The 14,772-nt window shown below is 41.6% G+C and overlaps 2 protein-coding genes across 2 annotated transcripts in view; both read right to left on the bottom strand.

The window, feature by feature from the left end:
• The window catches only part of LOC122799591 (sialomucin core protein 24-like), a 1,278,225-nt gene that overhangs the window by 145,862 nt on the left and 1,117,591 nt on the right, over window positions 1-14,772 (bottom strand). The gene's annotated exons all lie outside the window — the stretch shown is intronic.
• LOC122796430 overlaps window positions 13,644-14,772 on the bottom strand; it is a 228,204-nt gene continuing 227,075 nt past the window's right edge. Inside the window, exon 22 of the mRNA XM_044064895.1 lies at window positions 13,644-13,737. Within this exon, the coding sequence (XP_043920830.1) occupies window positions 13,734-13,737 (4 nt within the window). The 3' untranslated portion in view covers window positions 13,644-13,733. The remainder of the gene's footprint in view (window positions 13,738-14,772) is intronic.

Genomic DNA, 14,772 nt, shown 5'->3' with positions numbered 1-14,772 from the left:
AAAAATGTTCAAATTTTGCTGATCAAGAATTGCCTCAGCTGAACAGATGAGTAAACCAAATGAACTGTAATTAGGCTGAGCACAACTACACAATGGTGCACTTAGCACTATACTATAAAGAAACCTCATGGTGGACAATCTACACTACCACATCAGGCTCAACATGAAAAGGAAGACATCACTAGCTCTAGTACGTGCCAAGGGCTTGGTGTAAACCCTTCCAGTATAATCCAGTGGGGACATGCAAGGTCCCATACATGTTCAATAAAAGTGATGTGAGGAGCAAGGTGGTGTGTTACAATTGTAGTTTGTGACCATTTTGAAGCTGTGGTTGCACCAGATCACTACAAGGGCCTGTACCCTATCCTGGGAGGGGAATTGCAGTTCTAATGGGTCATTGTTGCAGTAGCCCAATGTATACGGGTTTACCCTCTCCTACCCACCAGCTTAAAGATTTTGGCACCTTTCCTGTGCTCTACTAGGATCATGTGGGGAACTTAAAAGGCAGGCAGAGTACCAAGAGCTTGACAACATGCTTTGCCTAAGTTACAGCCAAGTACATGTACTATGAAACCAAGAGAGCACACTATACAGAATGGTGAAAATAACCACACCCTAGCAAACGCAAGAGGAAGATCAAGTAAAAGAGACTTGGAGGGAGGGCTACTGAAATGGTGATTAGAACATCTATTATGTTCACTTGCACAACTATAATTTGTGCATAAAAAACTGCCTATGCTATGTGGATCAATTACAACAGATGGCAATAGTAAAACACTGGGGAGGAAAATACCAAAGACTCCAGGGTTCTTGATGTAACATCCTAGCAATGTCGGCTCTGTATCTAGAAAAAGAATCCAGTTTGTAATGCTTTGCAAAGGTATGTACAGAGGATTAAGTTCCTGGTTCTAGAGTCCATCCCTTTCTAGAAAGCCATAAAGGCAAATGCCCTAGTTGAAAGAGCTGTAAACCCCGCCTGGTATTGGCGTATGAGCAGCATAACAGCACAATACAACTAGAAATAACTTCAAAGGAGACTGAGTTGGTCAGCCAAGGCAAATAGCTGGTCAGCATTCCGAAATGGTCAAGTGCAACTAAACTGCTTATGTGCATCCAGAGAGTAAAGAATCCTCTCCTCCCCTCCCTACAGGAAGGGCTGGGAGTTGGATAGTCAGGCTTAAACTAAACTGACATGACTTAAGGCAAAAAGGTTTTTGTTCTTAAACATTGTGAAAGAGTAGGGTTGACTCACCACAAGTGCTTGAACCGTCTAATCCTGACAAGCTTTCACATTGATGACAGGTTTAGACTGGAAAAATTCAAGTATGTACAGTTGTAAACTATCATAACAGATCATGTTCAAATGATCACTGCCGAGGCAATCTAATCTAAATGGTGCTATATCCTGCCAAGGATACGCCAGCTAGCTTACAAAGCTTCATGGCACATTCCAGAAACTTTTAGCCAGCTCGAGTTTGGCTAACAGATTTGGGCACCATGCCCTTCAGAGCTTTCATGCCAACAGAAAGACAAAGTCCTAAGAGTACATTAATAGGAGCAAAACAAATGAACATGCCCAGACATAAATGAACACCAAAAACAGGTGGGGGGAGGTCGGCAGCTACTGCAGTAGTGATCATTTCAATGTCTACTGTCCTGGCAAGTTTACACACACAAATGGATTAAGGCATTGGCATAGTGTGCCTTGATCCTGCCTGGAATATTTTGTTGTGGGGGAATAAAAGGTAACCATCTGGAAAGTCTGCTTTGACACAAGTTGTCCCCATCTTACCTTCACAAGAGATCAACAGATTTGAAGTTCTGAAAGATTTTGTTTTGTCAAGATAGTACTTGAGCTATCTGTGGACATCCAAGGTATGACATCTAAGGTAGGACATCCTTTCTCCATTTCTGGTTTCAAGGAAGAATACAAGGAGATTTATAGTTTAGCTTAAAACAAACAGATACCTCTTTAGGCATGAAAGGATCAGTTCTCAAAGAAACATTCTCTGTGGAAAATGAGACCATATTGACCCATCATTTGAGCTTGTAACTCATACTCTTCTTGGAGAGGTCAGAGCAGTCAAACTGTGCCATGGTTAGAATCTCAAGTCAGCCAGATTCCAGTTCAAGTGGAACAAGTATTGGTTCTCAGACGTAAAATTAAAACCCCAAGGAAGAGCTACAAGTTTTCCTGGTAGTCTCTTATGCAATACCCCTTTAAAAAACATTTTGCCAAGAGAATGCCTTGAAAGTGGGGGATCCATGGGCAAACATGCTGAAATGGCTGAGATTAATCTTGCGTGCACAAGATGGACCACAGGAAATTTGCACAAATATTGTAAAAACAGATATAGCCCTGAATAGGTGCTGTTGGTGATGCTAGCCCTAACTAGAAAACCTTTCCCATTTGCTTATACTTTCTAGTAGCAGGCTTAGTCTCTATTAATATCTGCTGCACACAGTAAACAGGTGACTATCATCCAGTCAGCTAAAGTTTAGGGTCACGCTGCATCTCACACACCCCTGTTCTTGTAGGAGTAGACCCAGTCTTAGAGAAAGCTTGCAATTATCCAGGACCGATTCCAAAATAAGGCAGTATCACCGTTTCCTCTGTCAGGAGAGAGCCACCACATTGATCTTTGGGGATTCCACCTGAATCTTCAGAAGTACCCCGGATATTATTGGAAAGGGTGAAAAAAAAGCATACATGGATATTCCTGTTCAAGGAAGAGAAAAGTCCTCTATCTTCCAGGCCTTCTTGCATTGAGTCCTTGAGCAGAATTTTGCCAGATCTAGTTTCCAGTTTGTGAAGATTTGCCTTTATCCTGCTCAGCTAGTCTTTCAATTTCTCTGACGTGATGCCCGGAGAGCGAAATTGTACTGTAAAAGCTATATGCTACAATAAACATGGCTAGTCTACATGGGGCAAGATCTGGTTCCTCTTTACATACATCATTGGGGTATTGCTATAACTACGTCATGGGGTTTGAGAGTTTAGGGCCTTGAGGGCAAGCATCTCTTCTGTTTATGTGCTTGTGTCAGAGTGTTGTCATGGATACTTGGCACTTTTATCCACTTGACATTGCTCCCCAAGCAAATTCCAAGCCACCTGTGGTGACTGATTACTTTGCAGCAGGGAGGAGAATGAGAATGGGAGACATGGATTCAGGGATATTCAATTGCGCTTCTCAAAAATCCAAGAACAGGAATCTGAAAAGATAATGGGTATTGGCGCTGGGATCAAAGGGACTTGGGATCTCATTGCATCTTTCTCATATGGAGTCTTGCCAGAGGTATGAGTCAGATGCCAAGAGACCCAGAATCTTCTCTTGCAGTGATCCAAGTCTAAGTGGAAAAACACCTGGAACAGATCTATTTTTCTAAGAAAAGCTTTTGTACCAAGGTATTTAGCAGATGCCTCAAGAGCACAATCTTGTGCAACAGAGTCAAAGAATTCTGAAAGTTATCTTATTCCAGCCCATGTAGATCTCCTCTCACCCAAATGAGAGATTAAGACTCTGCAAACAAGTTGTCCAATGAGGAAAAATGTGTATACCCTGTAGCCTACAAAGGGCTATGACAGGAGTTAGACACTGAAAACTCTTGGGAAAAGTGGATAGCCAAAAAGGTATAACAGGGGGCACACACTGATCCAGATGCAAAACTTATCACCTGAAATCTGGATGAATAGGAAAGAGGAAGGGTAACCGGTTAAGTAAAAACATGTTTTATCTTGGGCACTATAACATAGTCGTTTAGGAAAGAAGGGTCATGAACTGGTCTCCAGGAATATTTTTGGCAAAAAAACATTTAATAAAAATGTTCCCAATTGGGAAGGAGGAAATGTTTTTATTACCCAGGCAGCATGTGCTGCAGGACAGGAGGAAACATAGGGTTTGGCCTGGTGGATGTGGAACAATTCACTAACAGAGGAATCTCTTCCCACTGCCATCTGTAACCTTACTGAAATTAGCCTCAGAAGCAATTTAACAATTGTTGCTAAAGAGAAAGATCCAGGCTTTCTGAAAAGGTTAACTACCACAATGTGGGTGCAAGCAAGGTCCCTTATATAGTCATTCTGCCTTTAACCATACTTTGTTTTGGTTTCCTACTTTTTGGAACCTCTCTACCACTGTTTTTAAATATCTACTTATTAGCATTTGGCTCATACTATGGTTTCTTTCCAAGACTGGATGAGTGTGCAGAAAATCCTTTGAAAATTTTCAAGCTGAAAAATCTGAGATCAAGCTTGCCTCATTTTTTTGAGCCTCTGCAGTAGAGGATCCAAAAGTTTCTATACAAAGGAAGATTTAAAATCTCATTGTTTACATCTTCCAGGAGACTCGTTATATAGCCAGGCAGGCCTACTACAGTATTGATGGCAACAGACCTGGCTATAGTAGCTACAAGTCACATGTACCCACTTTAAACAATGAGTGGTGATGACCTGTTTTTTCTACAATTCATTCCAGTTTTAGGTGCAGCAAAACAGACTGCCAGGGAAACGACAGGATGACAAACATTCTCCAATGCTGACAGTGTGTGGGTCTGAGAATTCCTCAGGGATAGGCTCAACATTCTAGCTAATGGGGGCATCATCTTTACCTCTTCTCCCAAGAATGATGAGGACTGTCCCTTGCCCACTGAAGGGACCCAAAAATCTAAAGAGAATATGGCTGTATGGACAACACTGAGGTATCTGGGGGGGGGGGGGGAAGCTGTTGGGACCACCAACCAGACTGGTAGTTTATTCCATGGTCAAGCCAAAATGGTGCTTCTTTCCCAGGAAAAGCAAGCAGCACAAGCCAGTACAATTTAAAATTAGTTTAAAATTTAACTGGCAGAAACAAAAGTGCTTTCCAGTTTAAAAGTCACAGGACACATTCATGTTTGTATTTTGTAAGCTAGGAAAGTTTATACCAATATGTGGGAGGATCCCCCCAAAGGAACTTCTGCCTAGCAATGGAACAGCAAACACTGACAGTTGATCCTTGATAGCATAGAACCATTTTACTCATCCCAAGCTAACCATTTAGGGCATCTTTCACATGCTCACAGCTTTAGGTGGTGGCCATCTGTTGTATCCAACCCCACAGAGCTTAGGCTACTGTAGTAGCGATAAATGTGATGTACTGCTGGAACATTTATAATTTGGGAAGAGCTGCTCCCCAAAGTTGAGTCCAGTCATCCCAGGAAAACCATTATAGGAGAAGAGACTTTGTAAAATTGATTTGAAATCCTAGTTTGAAGATACTGCATAGTTGGAGACGGACAGCCGGGGAGGAAAAAAAAGTGCAAAGATCAGGCAATTGTGCAAATATAGACAAATGTGTATGCCTTAGAGTCTGCAATAAGCTATGACCGGAAATGGGCATTTTGTGAATACCCTTGGTGCAGTATAGTGCCCCAAGGGGCAACACAGAATTGATGAAAGCCAAATACAAATCTTAATGTCTGAGCTGCTTGGCAATAGGAATGAGGTGCTAGACATTTTACTTTGAAAGCTAGACTTGGAAACGGCACCAGATTTTGAAGCCAACATCTTGAACTTTGGAATCTTGACAGATTCACAGCCAAAATCCAGTACTTGTTCTCCAGGATCCTTTTGGCTTGGGAACTAAGAAAATCCTTTAATAACCCTTGCCTCAAGGAATGAGTGGCCTTGTTTCCATTACTCTAAGCTACTCTGCAGTATAGTCTGGCTAGAATGCAAGCTGTTTTTCCTACCCTTCCAAGCAATACGTCCTTTGTACAAATTGAAAGCTGCAGCTACATATTTTATTGCTTGAGTGAAGTATGTGAAATATTTCATCTCTCCCTGCATTATTCAACTCCAAAGTTCACCAGCACACCTTCGAGCCAGACCTCTGCCTTCTCCCTCCCATATTTGTCTGATGTCCTTATAATTCTTACATTTTTCTTTATCTATTGCATCTCTCAGTTAATTTCTACATTCCTAGCCTGCCTCCTTACTTCCACTAACCAGTTTTTACCCTTTCTAATAGCTTGGTTAAGGATTATCCAGGAGCTCAGGGCTAGGCTGACTTGGATCTTTCTACCTTGCACTCCTTTCCTAGTTAGCCTGAAGGCTATTTCAGTTCTCTAGTGACTGCATTCTCAGCCATTTCTGCATTACACATTGTTTTTCTTCACTATTTGCTGCATTCTGGTCCAACCCACTCTTCACCCTCGCTATGCTCGGGCTCACTCCACTCATGCAGACTAACTCATCCAATCTCACCACCCACAGCTCCCTAACAAAAACTCCCCCTTCTCACTAAGGCCAGTTCCCATAAGCTATATTAAACCCACTCCTCAAACTTAAAAACATGTTCCCCATCAGCTGACAATCTGCCATCTTTCTTAAAAACTGCTGCCACATCAGTGGCATATCCAGTTCTCCATTCTTATAAACTGCTCAAATCACTGAATCAATGGTTCCTACTTTTTGGAAAATTTCTTTAACTATATTCATCCACAAAGGTGGAAATTCCACAGAACTTTCCAATTTCTGACCAATTGCCATTCTTTCTCCCCTCTCAAAAATGCTTGAACACTGGGTCCATAAACAACTCCTGGCCCACCTCACTCAAGGGAACCTAATCACCTCTACTCAGCAAGGCTTTCACCCACACCACAGCACCTCTACCGCTCATTTCATTTACCAATACCATTTCCATAGCCAGAGATAAACTTGTGTCCAGTCTCTGAGCTGGCAAAAGCCTTTGATAGAGTCTTCCACCCTAGCCTCCTCTCAAAACTATCCAAACTCAACCTTTCCACTGCTACTATATCATGGTTTAACAGCTGCCTCTGATCAGCAGCAGTCAAATGACTCTGCATTTTCTCCATTTCTCCCCATCAAAACAGGCATCCCACAAAGCTCTACTCCTGGACCCCTCCTTTTTAGTATCTTCACAAATTAATTACACAAAGCATGTCCCCAGTCTTCCATCATACAGTATGCTGATTATATCCATAGCCAACAATCCAACTACTTACCCTCACACATCTTTCAAACACAGAAACATGGCTTACCAATAAACAAATACCCAATCCTACAAATACTAGGCTCCTCCTCCCAAATCTCCTCTCCCACCTCAAATCCTCATTCAACATCTTTTTACTGAACACTATCACACCTGAAAATCAGACTTGGCTCCTTGGAGTAATAAAACTGAAATTCAACCTTCACATACATCAGTGTATTAAAAAACCCACCAAAAGCTTGGCCTAAATAGAAACAAAAGGTTCCTCACTTCTGAGGCCAGAATCTCACTAACCAATGCTCATCTTCTTCCCAACCTTTTCTACACCTCACAAATCTTTATAAGCCTTGTCTTCTGACTAAACTTGAAACTACCTATAATAGTAGCTAGATTTGCAGCTAAGCTGCCATCCAAAACACACCACTATCATGCCCTCAGATCTCTAAATTGGATACAGTTCATAGGTAGGTACTAGGCTATTGGCCCTAGAGCCTATATCAGCCTAGCCAAAGGTACCCTGGCATTCGCCACCCAAGAAAATTATTTTCCTGTGCCACTGTCTAGCAGAGCCACAGAAGTGATCCCCGGGGTGAATTTCCTCTCTCTCATCCAATCAAAGATTTTTCTTGAGTGCTAATGAGGAGCTGTGTTTTGATACAAGATAGGTAGTTTGTTCCAGAGTTTGGGAAGTCTCTGGGACAGGAATCTATCCCTCCAGTATGTTCTGTTTATTGTGGTGACAAGGTTTAGGTCCCTAGAGCGTGAAGCTCATAGGGATTGGGATTTCTTTAAGTGGAGCATCTGGGTTTGACATAGCTGTGTTAGGCAGAGATCGCCTCTGAGTAGGCGATATGCAACGGAGTAAAGCTGCAGATTTGAGACTGTCTGCATAGGGCATCTCTGAGGCCAGTAATCCTCAGAGACATTTCTGTGGCCTTTCCAGTTGTTGTAGATGTCTTGTGAGGTACATACCAAAAGGGGCATTGTACTCTAATAGGTCTATGAGTGATGAGTAGAGGGGAACAATGACCTCTTTTCCTGGATGAGAAACCTTTTGTGATGGTGTGCCACGTAGGATTTCCCCGACTACTGTGGCAATGTGATTTACCAAAAGGGATGGCAATGCACTTTTTGGCACTGAGCTTGAGGCCATGGCTTTAACACCAGGCATCTGTCTCAGCGAGGCCCTTTTGTTGGATGTCCACATCTTTTGTATGTTTGATTATGGCTCCTAGTTTGCAGTCATCTGCAAACTTAGTTAGCCAAAGACTTTGTGTTGGCCTGTACTTCAGAGAAGTAGATACCAAACAGGAGAGGACCCAGGACTGAACCCTGTGGTACTTCCACTTGTCACTGAAGTCGGATTTGGAGTCTGCTACTTTCAGTGTGGGTTCTGTCAGTGAGCCAGTTGGCAACCCATCTTGTGACATAGGTATTTATACCTAGTTTAGTGAGTATCTATAATTCCAGAGTTGGGGATAGTGTTGAAAGCCTTGGCGAGATCTAGATAGGCTGTGTGAACCACCTTACCCTCATCTACAGCTTCGGTGACTGCTTCAAAGAGGTCTATCAGGTTTAGGAGATATGATCTGCCTTTTACAAACCCAAACTGGGTGGGGTCCCGAGTTTGGAGATTACCAATATTATTGTTTATAAGTTCCATGATGATACATTCCATAGCCTTGCAGACCAGGCTCATTAGGCTAATGGGGTGGTAGTTTCCAGGGTCTGTGGTGGCTCCCCCTTTGTGGAGTGGGATAACTGTTGCTGTGCACCAATTCAGTGGTCACATAGCCTGAGGTGAGGCTATGATTGAACATGGTACTTAGGTGGGGTGCCAGTTCGTTCTGTAGTTCATGTAGAACAGCCTGGGATGTCGTCAGGTCCCATGGATGCTGCGTTTTTGGCTTTGGATAGTGTTTTTTTTACCTGTGCAGCCATAATTACAGGAACTTTGCATCCTTCTGGTATAGTTCATTGCCAACAAACTCAAAAAAAGTTACTCAAATGCTCATCATCCACTCCATCAATAAACCTTCCTGCCCTAGCCTTTCCTCACTTCTCACCTTACATCCCCTCCCAGACCTCTGAAGAGCTGTGATCAACACTGGTTACAGATTCAGAAACCTAATAAATCTATTGGACAGAACTTGCACAGCTACTCACCTGCCATTCAATGGAACAAGCTTCCTATGATCCTGAGGTGCATACCTCAGGTCCACAAATTCAAAATCTTCCACAAATTCAAAATCTCTCAAAGAATATTTAACACTTAGATATGCGACTGTAACCACCCCACCTGAATCTAGTCCTCACTCTATTCCCCGCCTAACCCCCATTTCCTCCCTTTACTCATGGTTTTCTTTCTCTAACCTACTCCTTCAGTCTTTCACCTGACTTTCTTACTACTCTCATTTGACTTGTGCTGTACTATCTTAACAGCTTCACCTTTTTTTGACTTCATAATTAGCCAATATAATGAGCCTTATTCTACATGTCTGCCATCATGTTCATTTGTTTAAACCACAATTTCTCAGTCTTTGTCAAGTCATTTTTGCTAATCTTACTGCATCACTTCACTGTAACCTACATTTTTTTTTATATTTAATTGTACTGTGGAGCTTTTCTCTCTGGGCCTCCAATGAAAAAGAACTTTGTCCCAGTCAGGCTATCCTTGTTAAATGTCAAATGGCAATATGGATCTATGGGCAAGTGGGACTTCCCTGGAAAGAAGGAATGGATGCCATTGCCAAAAGTAGTCTATCTGGATTACACTGAATCCACCCGAGATAATAATCAAAAGGAAAGCCACCATCTGAGGGACATGGAAAGGTTGCTGGGGGTGAGTGGCTGAGTCAGTGGATGATCATGGATACTAGGAAGACTCCAGTCTTCCTATTTTTTTCTTGACTCATCAGTTAAATAGCAAGAGGTTAGTAAGGAGGCTGAGTAGACAGCACAACTATTTGTTTTTACAAAGCAGGGTAAAAAATAATCTCGCCTGGAATGAGCATCATTTCACACTTGATCTGCAGAATGGCCAAAGCAGTCTATCCAAGAGAGAAGTTATAATCTCCGATTTGACTTATTAGGAAGATTTTGAGCAAAGCCATGTCAGTCTCAAAGGATTTAGAAGCAGCTGTTATGGAAGTAGAATCAGTAACAACACTTTAGAATATGTTTAGTCACCTAGGAAACTGCAGACAAAGCACCACCTAACAGGAGTTATGGTGCCCAAATCTGCATATAAGCAGAGACATCCTTCAGATCCAGCTTTACCATGAAAGCTAAACTTGGGAACGCCACCAAATTTTGAAGTGATGACATCTTGACCTTTGGAATCTTGACTTGGTTTGGGGAAGGGAGAAAACTTCAGCAAATCTCAGCCAGCCTTGTCCATAGACAGATAGGATGTCCCCAGTAAGGCTCATCCCTTTGCTACTTTGGTCCCAGCTTCAAAGATCCTTTACTAATGTCTTCCACAGACAGCTACAATAGTAGTTCTCATGCTGCACAGGATGCAACTCTCCCTTACAGCCTTTGGTGGCTGCAAATGCTACAAGTAGTCCAGGGGAAGATAGGTGATATGAGGAACAAATTACAATAGTGGCACCCATACATGGCCGAAGCAAAGGAGGAGCCAGACAAATCCTAAAGACTCCTTCAAAAGTGTGTGCAGTGGGGAAAGTAATGCTAAGGCAGACAACTGCTCCATAAGTAAGCAGCTGGCAGTGAAAGTAAGGAGAGCCAGTAAGGAACTACAACCCCCTACTCTACTATTAAAAACAGATGTCATAAAAATTCAAAGTGCATAAAAGCACTAACGCTATTAGAGTCATTTACTATAATGTCCCAAGCACTGACGCTTCTTGGTAAAAATACAAGATTTTCTACAGAGTTTTAAATTTTAAAAGAAAGGCTTCCCCCAGTAGGGACCTGCTGCCCAGCTTGAAGACTACAGCAAACAGGAACCAAAGACGTGAATGCTGTGGCAGAAAAAAGCGCTTTGAAGCCTTTAGCACTTCCACTGCCTTTTATATTGTTCGATCTTGCAGAATGAATACAGGGAAGGCACTTGAAGCTTTGAAAAATGTGATGGCAGAAGGGGTAAATGCATACAACTTAGGCTACCACAACAGGGATTCATTTATGAACATCTATACTAACTGCCAAGTGGGATACTGCAGATGCAAGTATTGTTAAACCTGCGGTTCAGCAGTATTACCTGCAAGGGGAGCCCACTCTAGGGACATAATTTCTAGGTGCCACTAGCCAGGTTTCATATGGACTTGGAAGGGGAGCAAAACAAGCAGGTGGTTATCTAATGTCCTTGCAAAGGCAGACAAGAAATGTCAGCTGGTACATTACCTTGTACATACAGTTGTACATAAGACAGGCTTGGGAACAAATGCATTTCAGAAGGTAGCTATGGATATTGGGGGCTTCATGGTACCCAAAGCAGCACAAGAGTATTTTCGTGGTTATTGGTTATACTACTAGATATACTGAAGCAGCAGCCTTGTAGTTTGAGGCAGACAGAATAGTATATACTCAGAAAATTCAGAATATTTTTTTTCCCAGGAAATGCTGGAAGACAGTCAGATCGGTTGGTTGACCTTTTGTGGCTGCAATATGGGGGTAAAGCAGTTAAACTACCACCTACCACTGAAATGTTTGAGAGGGTTTAACTCTGCTCTTAAGAGCATAAAGACATTCAGACCCATTTAATCAGTAGTGTTTACATACTTCACAGGTTTTCACAACTTGAGCAAATGGTAAGTGTTTGGGGGCCACTAAACTTTTCATGAGTGGAAGGGTAAATGCGAGTCCCACAAGCATTGCGGAAGTATTACTGAATGCCAGGAATAAGCTTAAGGAATTCACCGAGGTGGCAGAGGCACCTAGCTCATGTATAATAGTAATATATTTTGCTGTGACCCAAGAGGAACAGCAGATGCATTCATTGCAGGACAGTTAATGGCTGCTTGTCCTGTGTGTGAAAGGAAGCTGCAAGCCATATGCAAGAGACATTTCAAGTGATAGTAGCTACAAGTACAGTGGAGTTAGACAGGAGGCAAAGATACAAAAATTTACAAAGTTAACATGAATCCCTACCATGAGACTCTGCATTTGACATGGGTTTTACAGGAAGTAGTAGGGGGACTTAGTGAAGGTAGGCCTGATGCTCTAGTGATGTAGTACAGACAGTGCAGATACCCACTATCCAGGTTCAAGAAACCCTCTCAGTCTTACAGCTGTTGAGACATTCACTGCTAAACCAAGTAACAACCCAGCTGAAGGGGTACCAGGTAAATACAGACCATGTGGCTAATAGGCTAGAGTTAACTATGAGGATAAATGCTAAAAATGGCAAAGGGGTTAACAATACTAAAAGTATATTTCAAAGGCAATATACTGGAAGCTTCAACTATAAATGTACCCTTCCCAAGCTGCATTGCTTGGGGTATATCAAACTTACCTGCGGTCCTGAAGGGAAGAAATGTCAGATAATGTATGCTGTCTCAGATTTTAAAACCTGAATAGCTTCTATTTCATTACATATACAGAATGATTTTCTTTTAATAGGAAATTGATTCATCTCATTCAGAAGTTGCATTAAATTATGAAACAGAAATATGAACATTCTGCAGCTTGTTTCATTAAAGGAAAAACTTATTTCTATTGTACACTTCTAAAGTATTGCAAAGGCATGCTGATCTTTTTCCTTTGTCTAGAACTTATTTTTAATTTCGGGGAAACTGGCAAAGGCACATCAATATGCTTGTAGAGACCAGTTGCATCCCAAGACTCCAACTATCAGCCATAAGTATTAAGAAAATAACTGCAGAAGCAGTTGTCACAGTATATGAAAGCATTTTAAATTGTCATTCCTTGTGTAACTTAAATAGTCTCTGTTAAATACTTTTAAAACTAGTTTTCACTTACGACAGATTATGGCTATTTTTCTACTGAAGGTCCATTTTCACACCAGTGCTCTTTTTTTTTGAAGACCAAGAGATTGTTTGGCCATCAGCTATGATGGCTGGCTTATGAAGAAATGAGGTTCTGCCATCAGTTTAACAGTGTGGAGGCAGTGCATTGTGCCAGTAAGGGGACTATTACTGGAGAGCATCAGTGTGCACTCCTGGGAAATAACACAAACTTTCATATAAAAGCAGCGCATTTAAGTAGGCACTGGGTTCAGACCTGGGTCAACAAAATCCTGTGGAGTCAGACTATAACCCTGTCCTGGAGCTTACAATAGGTAGCCAGTACAGTGCATTCTCTATAAGATTTTAAGGACAATTAACCTCTTGCATGCAGATTCAGGCACCATAAATTCTGTCTCATACTGGTAACAGCAGTGTGGAATTTAAGGTTTGAAACTTTGTGAAGAAATTATACCTTTCAAATTGAAATGTTTTACCATCACTATAGAGAGCTTTCCCCTAACTTAAGGCTTGTTCAGCAGCCATAGTGTCTTGCAGTTTTAACTCAATAGATTTGCACTGGTCAGCTTTGCATTTCTCATCAGCACAAGATATGTACATCTATAGAACTTAACCAGTATCCATATGTTCCATCATTTCAAATGCATTGTACTGTTTTTGTTCACAGCCACACAAATAATTCCAGTGGGACACTTGTAGCTTCAAGTACAAATGAGAAAATTAAGTTTTTTTTTTTGTTTTTATTGTAATGATTTCAGTTTCTAAAAAGGCTTGCAGAGATTTTTGTTAGTCACCTGGGGAGAGAGAAAACAAAGTTAGAAAACACTGGTACATTATGTAAGCTTTAGTTTTGCAATTACAATTATGAACAGTGATTCCACCTCAATGAATGTAACACATTCTGCTAATCTAATAGTATCCAGTTTTAAACAGCACAACTGCTACTGAAATTAGGACATAAAACTAAAGCTTTATAAAATTTAACAGTTGACAGGCATCCACTATATTGCTAGGTGTGACTATTGATCAGCTGGTATTTATCAGGTGGCACTCCCAAGCAACTATTAAACAGTACACTCACCAAGATATCTTAAATGGACTCAAAGGAGTTTTCATAAGAATTCAAAGTAAATGAAACACTACCATAAAACAAATGCTGTAAGAGTTCTCTGGGACTAGCAATAGAGCTGTGGCCAGAATCCCAATTAATACAGTGAGCAACCCAGATGTTGGAGCCAAATGCAGGAAGATGACAAAGGAACTACTTGCTCATCCCTGCTGAGGGGAAGGAATGGTCTTACTGGTGTCTAACATCCCTGGTAGAGACCAGATCCCTGCAAGGAGTCACCTAGTTACAAATGAAGGCAGGGATGCTTGAGGGTCTATGGTGCACATGAAACCTCCTCTTGCTGTGCCCATTACACACCCATCACCACTTGAAACTTTTGGGATATATGTGGGGAAGCAAAAGCCTTCAAAACATGACGTTTATATGCATTTTGTACTCCAGGAAGTAACTGTGCATTCCTGAACTAAACGCGGTTCAGAGTGATTAGCAACATAGTAGGAAAAAAACTCAGGATTTAGTATGAAGTCCATTTATAACTATCAGAAACCAAGGCCATCACAGCATTGGAAGTGCTGGTTCCAAACCTAAGGGGGCTAAGAACATTTGGTGGTCAGCATTTCAGAATGTCAGACACCAGTAATACTCCGTTGCATCTGTAAATAACTGTACAAGCAGTTTATTCACCACTGTGTCTTAATAGCCCACACAGATTATAGTGATGACCCAGACAGGCCATACTATGAGATTTGAGAGGTGCAAG

The sequence above is a fragment of the Protopterus annectens genome, chromosome 1.part0 (genome assembly GCF_019279795.1).
Source record: "Protopterus annectens isolate FY-2018-M chromosome 1.part0, PAN1.0, whole genome shotgun sequence".
In the NCBI taxonomy this organism is placed as follows: domain Eukaryota; kingdom Metazoa; phylum Chordata; order Ceratodontiformes; family Protopteridae; genus Protopterus; species Protopterus annectens.
The sequence above is the reverse complement of the archived record's forward strand: the minus strand, read 5'-3'. Positions and strand labels throughout refer to the sequence as shown.